Source organism: Neoarius graeffei, chromosome 4 (genome assembly GCF_027579695.1).
Source record: "Neoarius graeffei isolate fNeoGra1 chromosome 4, fNeoGra1.pri, whole genome shotgun sequence".
Lineage (NCBI taxonomy): Eukaryota > Metazoa > Chordata > Actinopteri > Siluriformes > Ariidae > Neoarius > Neoarius graeffei.
The window spans coordinates 58,643,134-58,658,373 of NC_083572.1; the positions used below are offsets into that span (position 1 = coordinate 58,643,134).

The following is a 15,240-nucleotide window of genomic DNA, read 5'->3' on the forward strand; positions in this document are numbered from 1 at the left end:
GCTGTTCCACCGGCCACTCCGAGGCCTCTGCTACCTGCTCAAAGAGCGTGAAAAATGCCTCAGGGTCGTCCTGCGGGCCCATCTTCGTGAGGGTGAGGGGGGAAGGGCCCGCGGCGGTGGAGTTGGTGGACCCCGCTGACGCGAGGAGGTGCCGGAACGCCCGACGATCTTCCTGTTGCGCCAGCACCAGGGCCTCGAACCGTTGTTCTTGCTCCTTTCGGAGGGCGAGCAGCGCCTAGTGCTGGCTCTGTTGGGCCGTGGCGAGGGCATGGATCAGGTCGGCGAAGGTGGAGGACTCCATGGGGCTGTTGTCTTCTGTGCTCGAGTCCCGGGTTTCAGCACCACAGTAGCAGTCCATGTAGGTGGGTGGAGCACAGAAGGACGGCAGGACAGAACTGGTTTAACAAAACTCTCTTTTATTTGCACTTTTCAGTTGCACACACACACTCAGACACACGCACACACATCAGCCGTCTGGTCCCTCTGCTCTCACTCTCTCTCCTTAAGAAGGGCGCGGTCACTGGGAAGACACACAAACACATCAATTAACAACAGGTGTAGTGATTCTGCCACTTAACTTCCCCGACTCCGCCCTCCTGTCACAGACCGATGCTAGACCACGCCCCCGCTGCCACATACCCCCACCGCCCGACTCAGGCCGGGCAGCCGTCCGGCCCGCAGCCGACTCCCCCCCCCCCCTTGACGGGAGAGGAAGTCCACCACGACCATCTGGAATGGAATGTTCAACAAGCACATACAGTGCCTTGAAAAAGTATTCATACCCTTTGAACTTTTTCACATTTTTCCACCTTACAACCACGAACTTAAAAGTTTTTATTGAGATTTTATGTGATAGACCAACACAGAGTAGCACATAATTGTGAAGTGAAACGAAAATGATAAATGGTCTTCAAAATTTTAAACAAATAACAATCTGAAAAATGTGGTGTGCATTAGTATTCAGCCCCCTGTACTCTGATACCTCTAAATACAATCCAGTGCAATCAATTGCCTTCAGAAGTCATCTAATTAGTTAATAGAGTCCTACTGTGTGTAATTTACTTTCAGCATAAATACACTTGTTCTGTGAAGGCCTCAGTGGTTTGTTAGAGAACACTGAAGAACAAACAGCATCATGAAGACCAAAGAACTCACCAGACAGGTCAGGAATAAAGTTCTGGAGAAGTTTAAAGCAGGGTTAAGTTATAAAAAAATATCCCAAGCTCTGAACATCTCAAGAAGCACTGTTCAATCCATCATTCAAAAATGGAAAAAGTATGGCACAACTGCAAACCTACCAAGACATGGCTGTCCACCTAAACTGACAGAGCGAGCAAGGAGAGCACTGGTCAGAGAAGCAGCCAAGAGGCCCATGATCACTCTGGAGGAGCTGCAGAAATCCACAGCTCAGGTGGGAGAATCTGTGCACAGGACAACTATAAGTCGTACACTCCACAAATCTGGCCTTTTTGGAAGAGTGGCAAGAAGAAAGCCATTGTTGAAAGACAGGCATAAGAAGTCCCATTTGCAGTTTGCCAGAAGCCATGTAGGGGACACAGCAAACATGTGGAAGAAGGTGCTTTGGTCAGATGAGACCAAAGTTGAACTTTTTGGCCTAAATGCAAAGCGCTATGTGTGGCGGAAAACTAACACTGCTCATCACCCTGCACACATCATCCCCACTGTGAAACATGGTGGTGGCAGCATCATGCTATGGGGATGCTTTTCTTCAGCAGGGACAGGGAAGCTGGTCAGAGTTGATGGGAAGATGGATGGAGCTAAATACAGGGCAATCCTGGAAGAAAACCTGTTGGAGGCTGCAAAAGACTTGAGACTGGGAAGGAGAGTCACCTTCCAGCAAGACAGTGACCCTAAACATACAGCCAGAGCTGCAATGGAATGGTTTAGATCAAAGAATATTCATGTGTTAGAATGGCCCAGTCAAAGTCCAGACCTAAATCCCATTGAGCATCTGTGGCAAGACTTGAAAATTGCTGTTCACAGACACTGTCCATCCAATCTGGCTGAGCTTGAGCTATTTTGCAAAGAAGAATGGGCAAAAATTTCAGTGTCTAGATGTGCAAAGCTGGTAGGGACATACCACAAAAGACTTGCAGCTGTAATTGCAGCAAAAGGTGGCTCTACAAAGTATTGACGCAGGGGGGCTGAATACTAATGCACACCACATTTTTCAGATTTTTATTTGTTTAAAATTTTGAAGACCATTTATCATTTTCGTTTCACTTCACAATTATGTGCTACTCTGTGTTGGTCTATCACATAAAATCTCAATAAAAAACTTTTAAGTTCGTGGTTGTAAGGTGGAAAAATGTGAAAAAGTTCAAGGGGTATGAATACTTTTCCAAGGCACTGTATTGGTGTGATAATCAGGTGTCCACATACTTTTAGCCATATACTGTATTTTGTGTATCATCAAAATGCTGTTAACTATTATAATGTGATCTTGCCTGCTCCAAGTCTGCCCAGTAGAATGGATAAGTTCCTATGCTTCTCCAAAATGCATCAGAGAATTCAGGAATTTGTCTTGTAGCATTTTGTTAATTAAATTTTTATTTGTTTATTAATTTTGTTTTGTTATTATGCAAAGGGTTTGGTGAAACCATGTGGAGGATACAATGGTGTCTGCTGCTGCTGACCACATATTGGATAAGAGGCCACACCAAAGACAGCAAGGATCCTCTGCGCCCTGGGCACGTGTCTGTGATTATTGTAGGTGGCACCGGTGACCTGGCCAAAAAATACCTTTGGCAAGGATTTTTCCATCTTTACGCCACACAAGTAGACAAAGGCCACACTTTCTCCTTCTATGGAGGTGGCCTCTCATCAGCTGAGAAGGGCACTCCACTGTTATTCAAGATATTAAAGGAGCTGAACTGCCCATCAGAACTTACGCCTGAGCGTTGTGCTCTGGTCAAAGAGCAGTTCTTGCGACTGTCCCAGTACCTACAGCTTAAGAGCGTGGAGGATTATGAGAAGCTCAGTGAACAGATCCAGCTCCAGCTGAAGCAGGAGGACCTGATAGAAGCAGGAAGGCTCTTTTACATGTCTGTTCCAGCCTTCGCTTATGCTGAAATCGCAGAAAAGATCAATAGCACCTGTCGTCCCCCAGCTGGAGCATGGCTCAGGGTTGTTCTGGAGAAACCATTCGGACACAGTTTCAACAGCGCCCAACGTCTAGCTACACAGCTGTACAGTTTTCTGAAGGAGGACGAGATGTACAGGATTGATCACTATTTAGGGAAGCAGGTGAAAGCACAGCTATCCTGAGTTTCTGAGTTCTTGAGATCCTGAATCAAAATAAAGTTTTATTTGTTATTAATTAATTTATGTTTTCTTTCTATAGGTTGTCTCTCAGATATTGCCCTTTAGGAAAAAAAATCATAAAATTCTGAAGCCGATTTGGAACAAGCACTACATTGAGAGAATAGAGATTGTGTTGAAGGAAACTTTGGATTGCAAAGGTAATGACTGTGTCATACAAACAGACTACTTAGTAGTGCAAACAAATGACTGCAATACACAGTAAAACTGCTAAACTGCTAAGTTTACACTGTGATTGTTATACTGCTGTACTGTTTTAAAACCTAGATAAAGGTGCATAAGCCATATGGCCAATGTACTTTTTTTTTTTTTGCGCTGACATATACAGGCCGGATTCAGTTTTATGACCAATACGGGGTCATCAGAGACGTGCTACAGAACCACCTTACAGAAATTATGACCCTTTTGATGATGAACATACCTGCTAACCTCTCCAACAGTGAAGAGGTCCTACAGAACAAGCTCAGAGTCTTCAGTGGCCTTGAATACCTTGATAGGAGCAATGTGGTTATAGGTCAGTATCAGAGCTATAATGCAGAAGTCAGGATGGAACTCAATAAAACAAAGGATTATTTCAGCCTTACCCCAACTTTTGCTGGTGAGTATATAACTTTGGCTGTTTTCAGATCCTTTTTTTTTGTTATAAAATAATATTAGTACAGTTGTTACCTGGGTGAAATATGTTTGCAGGTGTGGTCATCATTGGAGATGGTCCTCAGTATGATGGCATTCCCATATTTATGTCATCGGGTAAGATGCTTGACGAACGTGTCGGATATGCTCGAGTTATTTTCAAAAATGACAAATTTTGCATTCAGGAATACAACAGTGTCCACTGCAAGCCCAAACAGATTGTATTCTATCTTGGCCATGGGACTCTCCAGTATTCAGCAATTCTTGTGAGCAAAAATTTGTTTCAGCCAGATCTGGTAAACAGTGATTGGAAAGAGGTTACTGAGCATAAAGACATTTCTGTGCTTGGGTTACCACTCTCTGACTATCACATCCAGTCCCCAAAGATGCCTACAGAGGCTTATTATCAGCTCATATCTAATGTGTTCTATGGACATAAGGATAGCTTTGTCAGTGCTGAAAACCTCATGGCATCATGGGCTTTCTGGACTCCGCTATTGGACAGCCTGATCAACGTCGTTCCACGGCTGTACCCGGGTGGTGCTACTAATGGTGACCTCCTGAACTTTCAGATGCAAGGGCGGATGGTTGGTTTCATTAGTGATGAGGAGGTAAATGTGATTCAGCAAGGTCATGAAGAGAACTTCCAGGTTATGCAAGGGAAGTTCCGGAGTGCTGACATGGTGTCTGCCTGGTCCAAAGAACTAGTGGAGCGTTTAGCCTCTGACCTGCACAGTGTAGCTGAAGAGGTAGTTCAAGCTGAAGGTCAATTCCATCTGGCCTTGTCAGGTGGTTCCAGTCCCATTGCCCTATTTCTAGAGCTTACACAGCACCACTACACCTTCCCGTGGCACAGCACTCATGTGTGGTTAGCAGATGAGCGGTGTGTGCCACCCACTGAGGCAGATTCCAATTTCCATTCCATTCACGACCAGCTACTCCAGAATGTCCATATTCCTTACTTCAACATCCATCCCATGCCAGTGCAGCTCAACCAGCGGTTGTGTGTTGAAGAAGATGGGGGTGCACTCCTCTATGAGAAGCAAATAAACCAGCTAGTCAATGGCTCTCGTTTCCATTATATACTGCTTGGTGTAGGTGAAGATGGTCATACTGCTTCACTGTTCCAAGACACCAATCATCAAAATAGTGGAAAAAGATTGGTGGCCCTGACTGAAAGTCCAATCAAACCTCACCAGCGGATGAGTCTTACATTCACTGCCATCAACAAAGCCCATAGGGTAGGGGTACTTATCATGGGGAAGAGAAAACATGAGCTTGTTGTTCAACTGAGTAGAATTAAAGGTGAAACTCCCAAATATCCAATCACAAGTGTACAGCTAAAAGATGGCCATCTAATATGGTATATAGATTATGATGCACTTTTAGGATAGAAGCCAGTCACCTCAGGAATACCAGAGTGTAGTATAACTATATAGTGTTAATTACAATACTCAGTTTACCATAATATCAGGGACCCACTGGGTGTTCTGGTGATTTGAATAATACTGTTAATTATAAAACATTTTTTATTCTACCCATAATAATGAATACCGAAACTTTGTGTAGAATCATCAGCATGGAAGTGGAACTGCCTTGAAATAATGAAAATGTGATTAAAGCACGTTGACAGTAATAGTTGTCACTTCCAGAAATCCTATGTTTGATTTTTATTGGGAAAAAAAGTTTGTGTAGATAATTTGAAGTAGTTCCAAATGAATGCACCATTGCAAAGAGAAAACTGAGAGGTCATCTTTTATTATTGTACACTTGTCCACTTTTTCAGCCTTTGGATAATAGACTGCATTACATAGTTTTTATTCCATTGCATTACTTTTTTTTCTATTTCTTGCTTTTCACTTGGGTTGCAAGGGAAAACTAGAACACTGTGAATATTAATATTAAAAAATAAATTTGAGAGTTGAACTAGTTTATTGTGCTAATTTTACAACCCCAAATCAGAAAAAAAGTTGGGACAGAGTTGTTGAAATTGAAATTAAATCTGAAAATAATGATTTGTAAATAATAGTTGACCTATATTGAACTCAAAACAAGATAACAGCACATTAATGTTTTACCTCATGAATTTTTTTCTTTTAATAAGCACATTTCAGTTTTGATTCTTGCAACATGTTTCAAAAAAGTTGCGACAGTAAAGCATTTAAGTCAAGTCAGTTCATTTGTATAGTGCTTTTAACGATAGACGTTGTCGCAATGCAACTTTACAGAAAAATAAAGAGTTTCAATATATGAGCGAATAGCTTCATCTCATTCATTCTCATCTCATTATCTCTAGCCGCTTTATCCTGTTCTATAGCTTTATCCCTAATAAATATATCCCTAATGAGCAAGTCTGAGGTGACAAAGAAAAACTTTCTGAGACAACATAATGAAGAAACCTTGAGAGCCACCAGACTCAAAAGGGCACCCATCCTCATTTGGGTGATAACAGATAGAATGATTATAAATAACCTGCTTCTATAAATGTATCCTATATGGTTAAAAAGTGCAAATGTGGAACCAGGAAATTAATTATAGTTTTAACATGAAGTCTATTTTGTTGACGTTATCAATTGTTCATTGATGGTCACTTGAGTGCAAAACTGCTCATAACAACTACTGCAGTCCTAAAGTTATCATGGCAGTTGTAGTCCTAAGTCATCATAGCAAAACTGTAAGTGCCCAGAACCATCTTCTAAGGCCAAGTTTACATTAGACTGTATCTGTCTTGTTTTCTTCGCGGATGCACTGTCCGTTTACATTAAACCGCCTGGAAACGCCGGGAAACGGGAATCCGCCAGGGTCCACGTATTCAATCTAGATCGTGTCAGCTCCGGTGCTGTGTAAACATTGAGAATACGCGGATACGCTGTGCTGAGCTCTAGCTGGCGTCGTCATTGGACAACGTCACTGTGACATCCACCTTCCTGATTCGCTGGCGTTGGTCATGTGACGCGACTGCTGAAAAACGGCGCGGACTTCCGCCTTGTATCACCTTTCATTAAAGAGTATAAAAGTATGAAAATACTGCAAATACTGATGCAAATACTGCCCATTGTGTACTTATGATTGTCTTTAGGCTTGCCATCCTTCCACTTGCAAGTGGTAAGTGATATGTGCTGGGATCACACACACAGCGGCTCAGTCCCGAATCAGTGGTTGTGCACTTCACTCGCGTGCTCTGTGAGCTGCGCAGGGCCGGAGTGCGCACCCTCCAGAGGGCACTCACTGTTCAGGGCGGAGTGATTTGGAGTGCAGGATGCCTGCGGAGCCGAGCGTATCCGTGTATTGGTGTTGCTGTGTGCACGCAAATCGTGTATTGGTGTTGCTGTGTGCACACTAATTGTTTTAAAAACGTTAATCTGATGATCCACTGATACGGTCTAATGTAAACATGGGCTGAGTGTATCTTTAGACTGTCCATATGGAGCTATCCTCAACAGGCGCGAAGCAATAAGAACCACAACCAGAAGTAAGGCATCAGGCTGTATATATGAGGCCATTCTTGCAAGAGTGAAGTGATGAGAGTCTACCACTTTATAATGTTGCCATTCCTTCTAACAACACTTAAAAGATGTTTAGGGACTGGAGACACCAAGTGATGAGGTGTTTCAGGTGTTATTTTGTCCCATTTTTCCTGCAAACAGGTCTTAAGGTGTGCAACAGTACAGGGTCTTCGTTGCATTTGTCATTTCAAAATTCACCACACATTCTTTCTTGGAGACAGAGTGAACAGGCACCCTCTCCTTCTACAGCCACGCCTTTATAATGTGTGCAGAATGTTTTGTATTGTCTTGTTGAAATATCCCTGAAAATGAAGTAGTCTTAAAGGCAGCATATGTTGCTTCAAAATCTTAATGTACTTTTCTGCATTAATGCTGCTATCACAGAAGTGTAAGTTACCTTTGCCAAGGGCACTGACACAACCCCATACCGTGACAGACCCTGGCTTTTGGACTTCTTGCTGGTAACAGTCTGGATGGTCCTTTTTATTTTTGGTCTGGAACATACACCATCCATTTCTTACAAAAAAAAAAAAAGACCTAGAATACTGATTAGTTTGACCAGAATACACATTTCCACTGTATGATGGTCCATCCCAGATGCCTCTGAGCCCAGAGAAGTCAATGGCGCTTCTGGACACAGTTAACATAAGGCTTCCTTTTGGCACAGTATAGTTTTAACTGGCATTTGTGGATGTAAGTCTGTATTGTAGTGCTTGATAAAGGTTTGCCAAAGTAATCCTGAGTGCATGTGGCTATATCAGCTATAGATGAATGATGGTTCTTGATGCAGGGCCGTCTGAGGGATCAGAGATCACGGGTGTTCAGCTTAGGCTTGCGCCCTTGCCCTTTATGTACCAGAATTCTTCCAGATTCCTTGAATTGTTTAATGATATTTTGCACTGTAGAGGGTGAAATATCGAAATCTCTTCCTGTCTTTCTTTTATGAACACTGTTTTTAAACATTTCAAAAAATTTCTCATGCATTTGTTGACAAACTGGAGACCCTTGGCTCATCTTTGCTCCTCAAAGTCTAGGCCTTTCCTGGATACTGATTTTGTGCCAAGTCATGATTACAGTCACCTGTTTCAAATCACATCATTATTTAATTGTTTTGCCTCATTACTAGCTCTAAATTGCCCCTGTCCCAACTTTTTTTGGAGTGTGTCGCAGGTCTGAAACACAGGAATGGATGTATATTAACAAATGAAATGAAGTTGACTAGACAAAACATGAAATATCTTGGGTTCATACTGTATGCAATGAAATACAAGTTAGAGTAAATTTCGAAATCACTGCTTTCTTTTTTTTTTCTTATTTGTCCCAACTTTTTCTCATTTGGAGTTGTAAAAAGAAGGGAATTTTCATTTTTATGAATAAGAAGTTTTAATCTTAAAGCATTTACCTGCTGTGATCAGTTCAGTGGGTTATAGAGACTGGCCTATAATTGCCTTATGAAACAAGTATTTTGACATGCTGGTCTTCAAGGTGTGCCTGTAGCCTCTGTTAGGGCTGATTTTTAAGGTATACCCATGGATGAATGGTCTCATAATATGTTAGGAGTCATCACATAAAATGAAATTATAATTATCTAAGATTATTTGAATGTGTGTCTGAAAAGCTTTCTGAAATAGACTGGCTTGTAAAGCACTGGCTTATGAATTTTTGAAAGTTGTTATTTGTATATATTAATGTGTGTAGTCTTTTAGCTGTAGTACCAGCAGAAAGTGGCTTTCCAACTTGCCAAAAATATTTGTCACAGTGCACAACTACAAAAAATACCTCAGAAAAACAGTGCCTTATCTTTTGTAAAAGTTACAGTCTTGGAAGCCTAGCACAAACCCATTGATGTTTATTCAAAGGTTAACTCCCCATTTCATTAAAAAATTACATACATACATACATACATACATACATACATACATACATACATGAATGAAATCGCACATTGTCTGGAAAAGCATTTTTTTTGTGGAAAATGCATGTAAAAGATTTTTATATTGGTTTACATTTTTATGGCAGTTGAAATGATGTGTTCTGGGTTAAGTGTTTTGGTTGACTAACAAATTAAATGGTATTGTACCAAGTACTGTAAAATCTTAGCTGAAATCACAATGTATAAATTGACTAATAAAAATGCATTATAGAGTGGAATTCCTTTCAGTAATGTTTACACATTCAGTATATAAAAGATTTGTCAAAGAGTGAAATAAAATTTTATTACATTCGAGTGACTGAGTGAACCATTTTTTTGTGTATTAAATGTCAGTGCTGAGCAGAAAAAGCAGAAGTTTTAAGAGCCGGGGGTTTAGGGATCATCAGTAAAGATCATTATATGTCAAATTTCATATTAATTTATCTTAATGTTAAGGGATAATTCGGCAGAAATTATTACATTTGAATACATTTTCAACTGCAGCAAAATTTCAGTATTAATTGTAAGCGATTGAACTTTGCACATTTTAAAAAATTATTAATAATTGTACAAAATATATTACCTTGATTAAATATTCAAGTTACACCCAGTGTACAGTGGAATAATTTGCAGAGGATTTACTTTGCTCGTGTTGCTATGAAAGTCATTTAACTTTTTAGATTGTTTATACGCCCAGCACTGTAAAGCAATATGCTTTGTCACAGAAGTTAACCAAGCTCAGCTGAAAACCCATCTCCAACTCAACAGGAGGTTCTGAATAATACATGGAGCTGTATGAGGCAGTGACCTGGACAGTGGCTCACGTTTCTCTGACTCAGTTTGAACACTTTCTGTAGAACATCCAAAGACAGCCTCTTATCACGAAGAATACTGTGTAGAGATGTATAGATATTTTTTGGTTGGTTTAACATTTATGATTGTAAATTCATTTCTTCAGACTTTCTGAAATGTCTTCTTCTGGCTTATCATATAACATTTTACAAAGGATGTTATTTGTGCTAAGATAGCCAGCATAATGAAATGCAGTTCAGCGATTTAGTTCTGTATTTCCATACTGTATTTCCTCATTTAAATGAGAACAAACTGCAGTTTTTTACCTGTTGATATGATACAAGCCCATGAAAGTACCAGTGAAAAGAGATAGAGCTCTGGCGTGGTATTCTCCTGGGGGGAAAAAGATATTATATTACTATAACATTATAACTCTGAAGGACCTGAAGATAACTACAGCTGGCATTTACTAGAAGTAAATACACTCACACACTGTGGAGCACTGAAGGTCAAAATGATGGTACAGAGTCCGTGGGTGAATGAAAGCACTCCAAATGTGTGATAAACTGCCCTAATACTCTTTGGCACAGGGTCAGTGAGAGTAAGGGTCACTGCTAAACCTTCAGCAAACAGAAATGTTGATACAGGTGTTACTTTGTAAAATAGTCACTTGATGAATATGTGGAATAATTAGTACCAGAGTGAATGACTACCTGTAGCCATGACTGAAAACACAATGAGAGCTATGAGGTTGTTCAAGAGTGGCTTTTCACAGTAGCGGGAAGACTTTGGCCTGGAAAGATATTTACATTCACTAAAGAATGAATTGATAGAAATGCTGGTCTTAGATTTATATATTTAAACACACACACTAATTAAATTATATATTTATTTATTTTCTATCCACATTCACTGGATATGAACAAACGCACGCTCTGATTGGCTGCTCTACAACCAGACTATCAGCTCATATACCGTGAATAGAGAAAAACAAAATGGCAGAGTGTGTTGCTGAACCAACCGAGGACGAAATAAAAACTCTACTTGTAAACAAAACCCCCCAAAAATACAAAAAAAAGCATCAAAATATGGAATGAAAGTATTTGATGGTAAGAATGTATCTTTTTTTAATTTTTCAAGAATTATTATTACAGCATTTTTCACAAATTGCTCCTGTCATTTCGTCAGTTTGTTTACATTCTAAGCGGAAATGATTTTGTCAGACATTTTGTATAAAGTTTCTATTTATCGAATTTGCAAAACAATAAAAAATGCTCCGTTTTTCAAAATCCAGTGAATGTGGATAAAATAAAAGTTATTCCATTCAATCTCGTCATACCTGGCTTGTAGCCTACTCTGTCCTATGCACCTCATCAGCTATCACCTCATGTACGACTCGATTTCATGGATTAACTGTTTTATATATATATATATATATATATATATATATATATATATATATATATATATATATATATATATATATATACACAGACACACACACAATTACAACTTGCCTTGTTAGTATGTAAACCTGGGGTGTCAGTAAAAGCACCACAAAAATAAAAAGAACTATTTGGCTGGGGGAAAAAAGGCAAGCACAGAATTTCATAACGTCATGACTAAGACCCTACATAAACAAGCTGTAATTCATTCAGCAACATACGTCAGTTCTTATCTGTTCTGAATGTGTTTTAAAACAAATCAAGCATTGCAAAATCTTCCCAAAGTCAGTTTCATATCAGCAGATTACAATTTCATCCGCTGGTCTCGTGGAAGCCATCTGCTGCTCTGAAAAGCTGCATGAACCAAGAAGTGATGAAACATTTCTTTCTAAGGCACAGAGTCACTCAGACAGGCTGTGGAGATGCAAAACACGCAGAAGGTTACCAGCTGATTTTGCATAAGAGAAACATACTTGAAAAGAAAAAGTGTGGACAGACAGCGGATGAAATTCAGTACCCTGTTAAAGAAGCAAACTAATTCTAATATGATAAAGTTAAAGAAAGAGGAACTGAACTCACCAGAATGCTGCTGGTCTTCTTGTGGGCTTAGTTGTAGAGTAAAGGCCATTTCACATGAACTTTGCATATAGCACCATCCTGTGGATGGACCAAGCACAAAAACACAATTTAGTCAATTATAAATCACTTTTGAAATGTAAAAAAAATTAATTAATTAAATTAAAAGCTATTTTACCTGTCTATATCATCAAAATTTTTAGCCAAAGCAAGTTAGATTTATATACTGATAAAAGGACAAAAAAAAAAGGCTTAGAAAAACGATACATTTCAAATATGATAGGCCATTTCCATATATTATTTACCAATAGGGTTGCCACCTGTGTCTGACAAAAATCCTGGACATTTCGACCATCCAATCGACCTTTTCGCTTGTAAGCAACGGCGCCCTTCGCACATCTAACCCAAGACAAAAATCGCTCTTCTACGCTGAAATTGTATTGCTCTAATTAGTAAAAATGACGCTTTTGCTAGTTATTTGTTTAGTTAATTGCTTTACATAATATAGCAGGTCTTCATTATTTTGGTTTATTTCCAACAGTTTTTGGTTGTGGACACCTGGGGGCACAGGTAAAAGGGGAATACATAATTAAGTTCTGTTTATTTGCTTATGTGGAATAAAAATAAATAATCTAATTTTTCATTGTATCTAAGAATACCTGAATGTAACAATGTAAGGTGTAGTGTCAAACAGCTTACCTGATTGCTTAGAGTGTGGTGTGTGCTTTGCTTGTGCTTGCCTGTGCCTCTGCTGCTTGCTGCTCTTGGCTAAACAAATACATAGGAGGACATGTAACTGATATAACTGGGCACATACAGGAGTAGGCAGATAAGACTGTTTGGATTTCATTTAATTCACCAAAACCTTACCTAATCTTCCATTTATATTTGGTGTTTTTCTTTGCTGCTGCTATGAGTCCTGGCTGATTTTCAATGAATGTCTTGAGGACAAATGAAAGTTTAGCCTGACTTGAAGCTCAGCCTTCACCATTGCAACAGAGAGTCTGTTTCTTTTATCAGTCCAAGCATCCTCCATTGCCCCTTTTCCACCAAAGCAGTTCCAGGGCTGGTTCGGGGCCGGTGCTTAGTTTGGAACCGGGTTTTCTGTTTCCACTGACAAAGAACTGGCTCTGGGGCCAGAAAAACCGGTTCCAGGCTAGCACCAACTCTCTGCTGGGCCAGAGGAAAGAACCGCTTACGTCAGCAGGGGGCGGAGTTGTTAAGACCAACAACAATAACAAGACCGCGAAAGATCGCCATTTTTAAGCGGCGAGAAGCTGTACAAACGCGAAGTCTCATCTCATCTCATTATCTCTAGCTGCTTTATCCTTCTACAGGGTCGCAGGCAAGCTGGAGCCTATCCCAGCTGACTACGGGCGAAAGGCGGGGTACACCCTGGACAAGTCGCCAGGTCATCACAGGGCTGACACATAGACACAGACAACCATTCACACTCACACCTACGGTCAATTTAGAGTCACCAGTTAACCTAACCTGCATGTCTTTGGATTGTGAGGGAAACCGGAGCACCCGGAGGAAACCCACGCGGACACGGGGAGAACATGCAAACTCCACACAGAAAGGCCCTCGCCGGCCCCGGGGCTCGAACCCAGGACCTTCTTGCTGTGAGGCGACAGCGCTAACCACTATACCACCGTGCCGCCCAAACGCGAAGTCATCCATTATTATTATTATTGTTGTTGCTGCTGCTGCTTCTTCCGTGTTGTTTTTGCTTTGATATTCGCGCCAAGGTTTATGTAAACGTAGCGCCGTAACTGACGTATACAGCGACGTAAGTGACGTATACAGCGACGTAATGACGTATTCAGCGACGTAATGACGTGCCTCCGCTTAGCACGGCGAGCTACGGAAAAGCAAACTGGTTCTCAGCTGGCTCGCAAGTTGAAATACACATTTTGCCCATCATGTACAAAAAACCGGGACATTCAGTGTCCCAGATTTTTATTTTTTTTTCCGGGACAGACCATGAAAATCCGGGACAAGCAGGAAAAACCGGGACAGGTGGCAACACTAGGTTATGCTAAATATTTAAAGATATTTAAAGTAGTTTATTTTGTTTCACACTAACTAAACAAAGCTAGTAATTTAGTAGACAAAATGTTAATTACACATCTAACCCTATGTACCTATGTACCCTGGATAAATGCCAGGGGCTGTATGACTCACCTGGACAAGAAATACAGTTACATACATAACTAACCTCCTATTTCATCCCTCCCAGCTGCCTGGGGCAGAATCACCTAGGTAATGTAAGCCACCATGTATTGAGGAACTGGACTACCCAGAAAGGTGCTGAGAGATGCCTGCCAAACTTTCACTGCTGGGAAGAGTGACGTTAACCTTTTAGAGCCTGATGATGCCCACGTATCAGCAACACCACTTCTTGGCTTGACATGCCTCTAAATAATGCCCATGAGATGATGATGCTCCTTGTAGAATGGCACACTACAATAGAGCCTGGGCTTCCAGCCATACTGATGTCTACCACCAAGTGGCCCAGCTTCTGCTTTGACAAAGACTCAACTGGTACTTCCCTCAGCAGTGTGGTTTGACAATAGAATGGCCAGCAACTGGTGTAAATAACATTTTGGGGGTGTTCTGTAGAGTGCAACAAGGAACACAGTCAGTCAATCTACTGATTCAATAAGTTGGGTGATATGATCTTGGGCAGGAATCCTGAATTCAACTACAAGATCACCCCAGAATTATCTGGCCACCAACCAGAGCATTTTTTAAGGATTTTCCACTAGGAGACCAGCTGGTCTGGGCAATACAATCACAGGCCCCAGAGTCCATGCGGCTGCACCGCTGCGGCATATTCTGTGATGCAAAGTGGTTCACCAATAACCATACAGACAAACACACTACAGTGACTACACAGCTATCAAGAGCAATTACCAAGCACAAATGTTATGTCAAAGACACTCAAAGTTACACAGTAATGACATCGGATTCTGACATCAGCCATCTCAGTAACCAAATTTTAGTTTTGTTTTTCTTAACCAACATGATC

The 15,240-nt window shown here is 40.7% G+C and overlaps 2 protein-coding genes across 2 annotated transcripts in view; one reads left to right on the plus strand and one right to left on the minus strand.

Moving 5' to 3' along the window:
- h6pd (hexose-6-phosphate dehydrogenase (glucose 1-dehydrogenase)) overlaps window positions 1–8,024 on the plus strand; it is a 33,958-nt gene extending 25,934 nt beyond the window's left edge. The window contains exons 2-5 of the mRNA XM_060919407.1: window positions 2,609–3,267; window positions 3,365–3,482; window positions 3,671–3,940; window positions 4,033–8,024. Of these exons, the coding sequence (XP_060775390.1) occupies window positions 2,609–3,267; window positions 3,365–3,482; window positions 3,671–3,940; window positions 4,033–5,369 (2,384 nt within the window). The 3' untranslated portion in view covers window positions 5,370–8,024. The remainder of the gene's footprint in view (window positions 1–2,608; window positions 3,268–3,364; window positions 3,483–3,670; window positions 3,941–4,032) is intronic.
- A 978-nt stretch (window positions 8,025–9,002) lies between these two features.
- Window positions 9,003–12,859, minus strand: LOC132885098 (uncharacterized). The gene is made up of 8 exons (XM_060919411.1): window positions 12,385–12,859; window positions 12,210–12,287; window positions 11,939–12,044; window positions 11,703–11,765; window positions 10,899–10,978; window positions 10,675–10,805; window positions 10,512–10,578; window positions 9,003–10,284 (listed from the first exon to the last, which is right to left on the minus strand). Exons 3-8 carry the CDS (start codon window positions 12,010–12,012, stop codon window positions 10,229–10,231), a joined length of 471 nt encoding a protein of 156 aa, XP_060775394.1. The 5' UTR covers window positions 12,013–12,044; window positions 12,210–12,287; window positions 12,385–12,859; the 3' UTR covers window positions 9,003–10,228.
- Window positions 12,860–15,240: the final 2,381 nt, after the last annotated feature.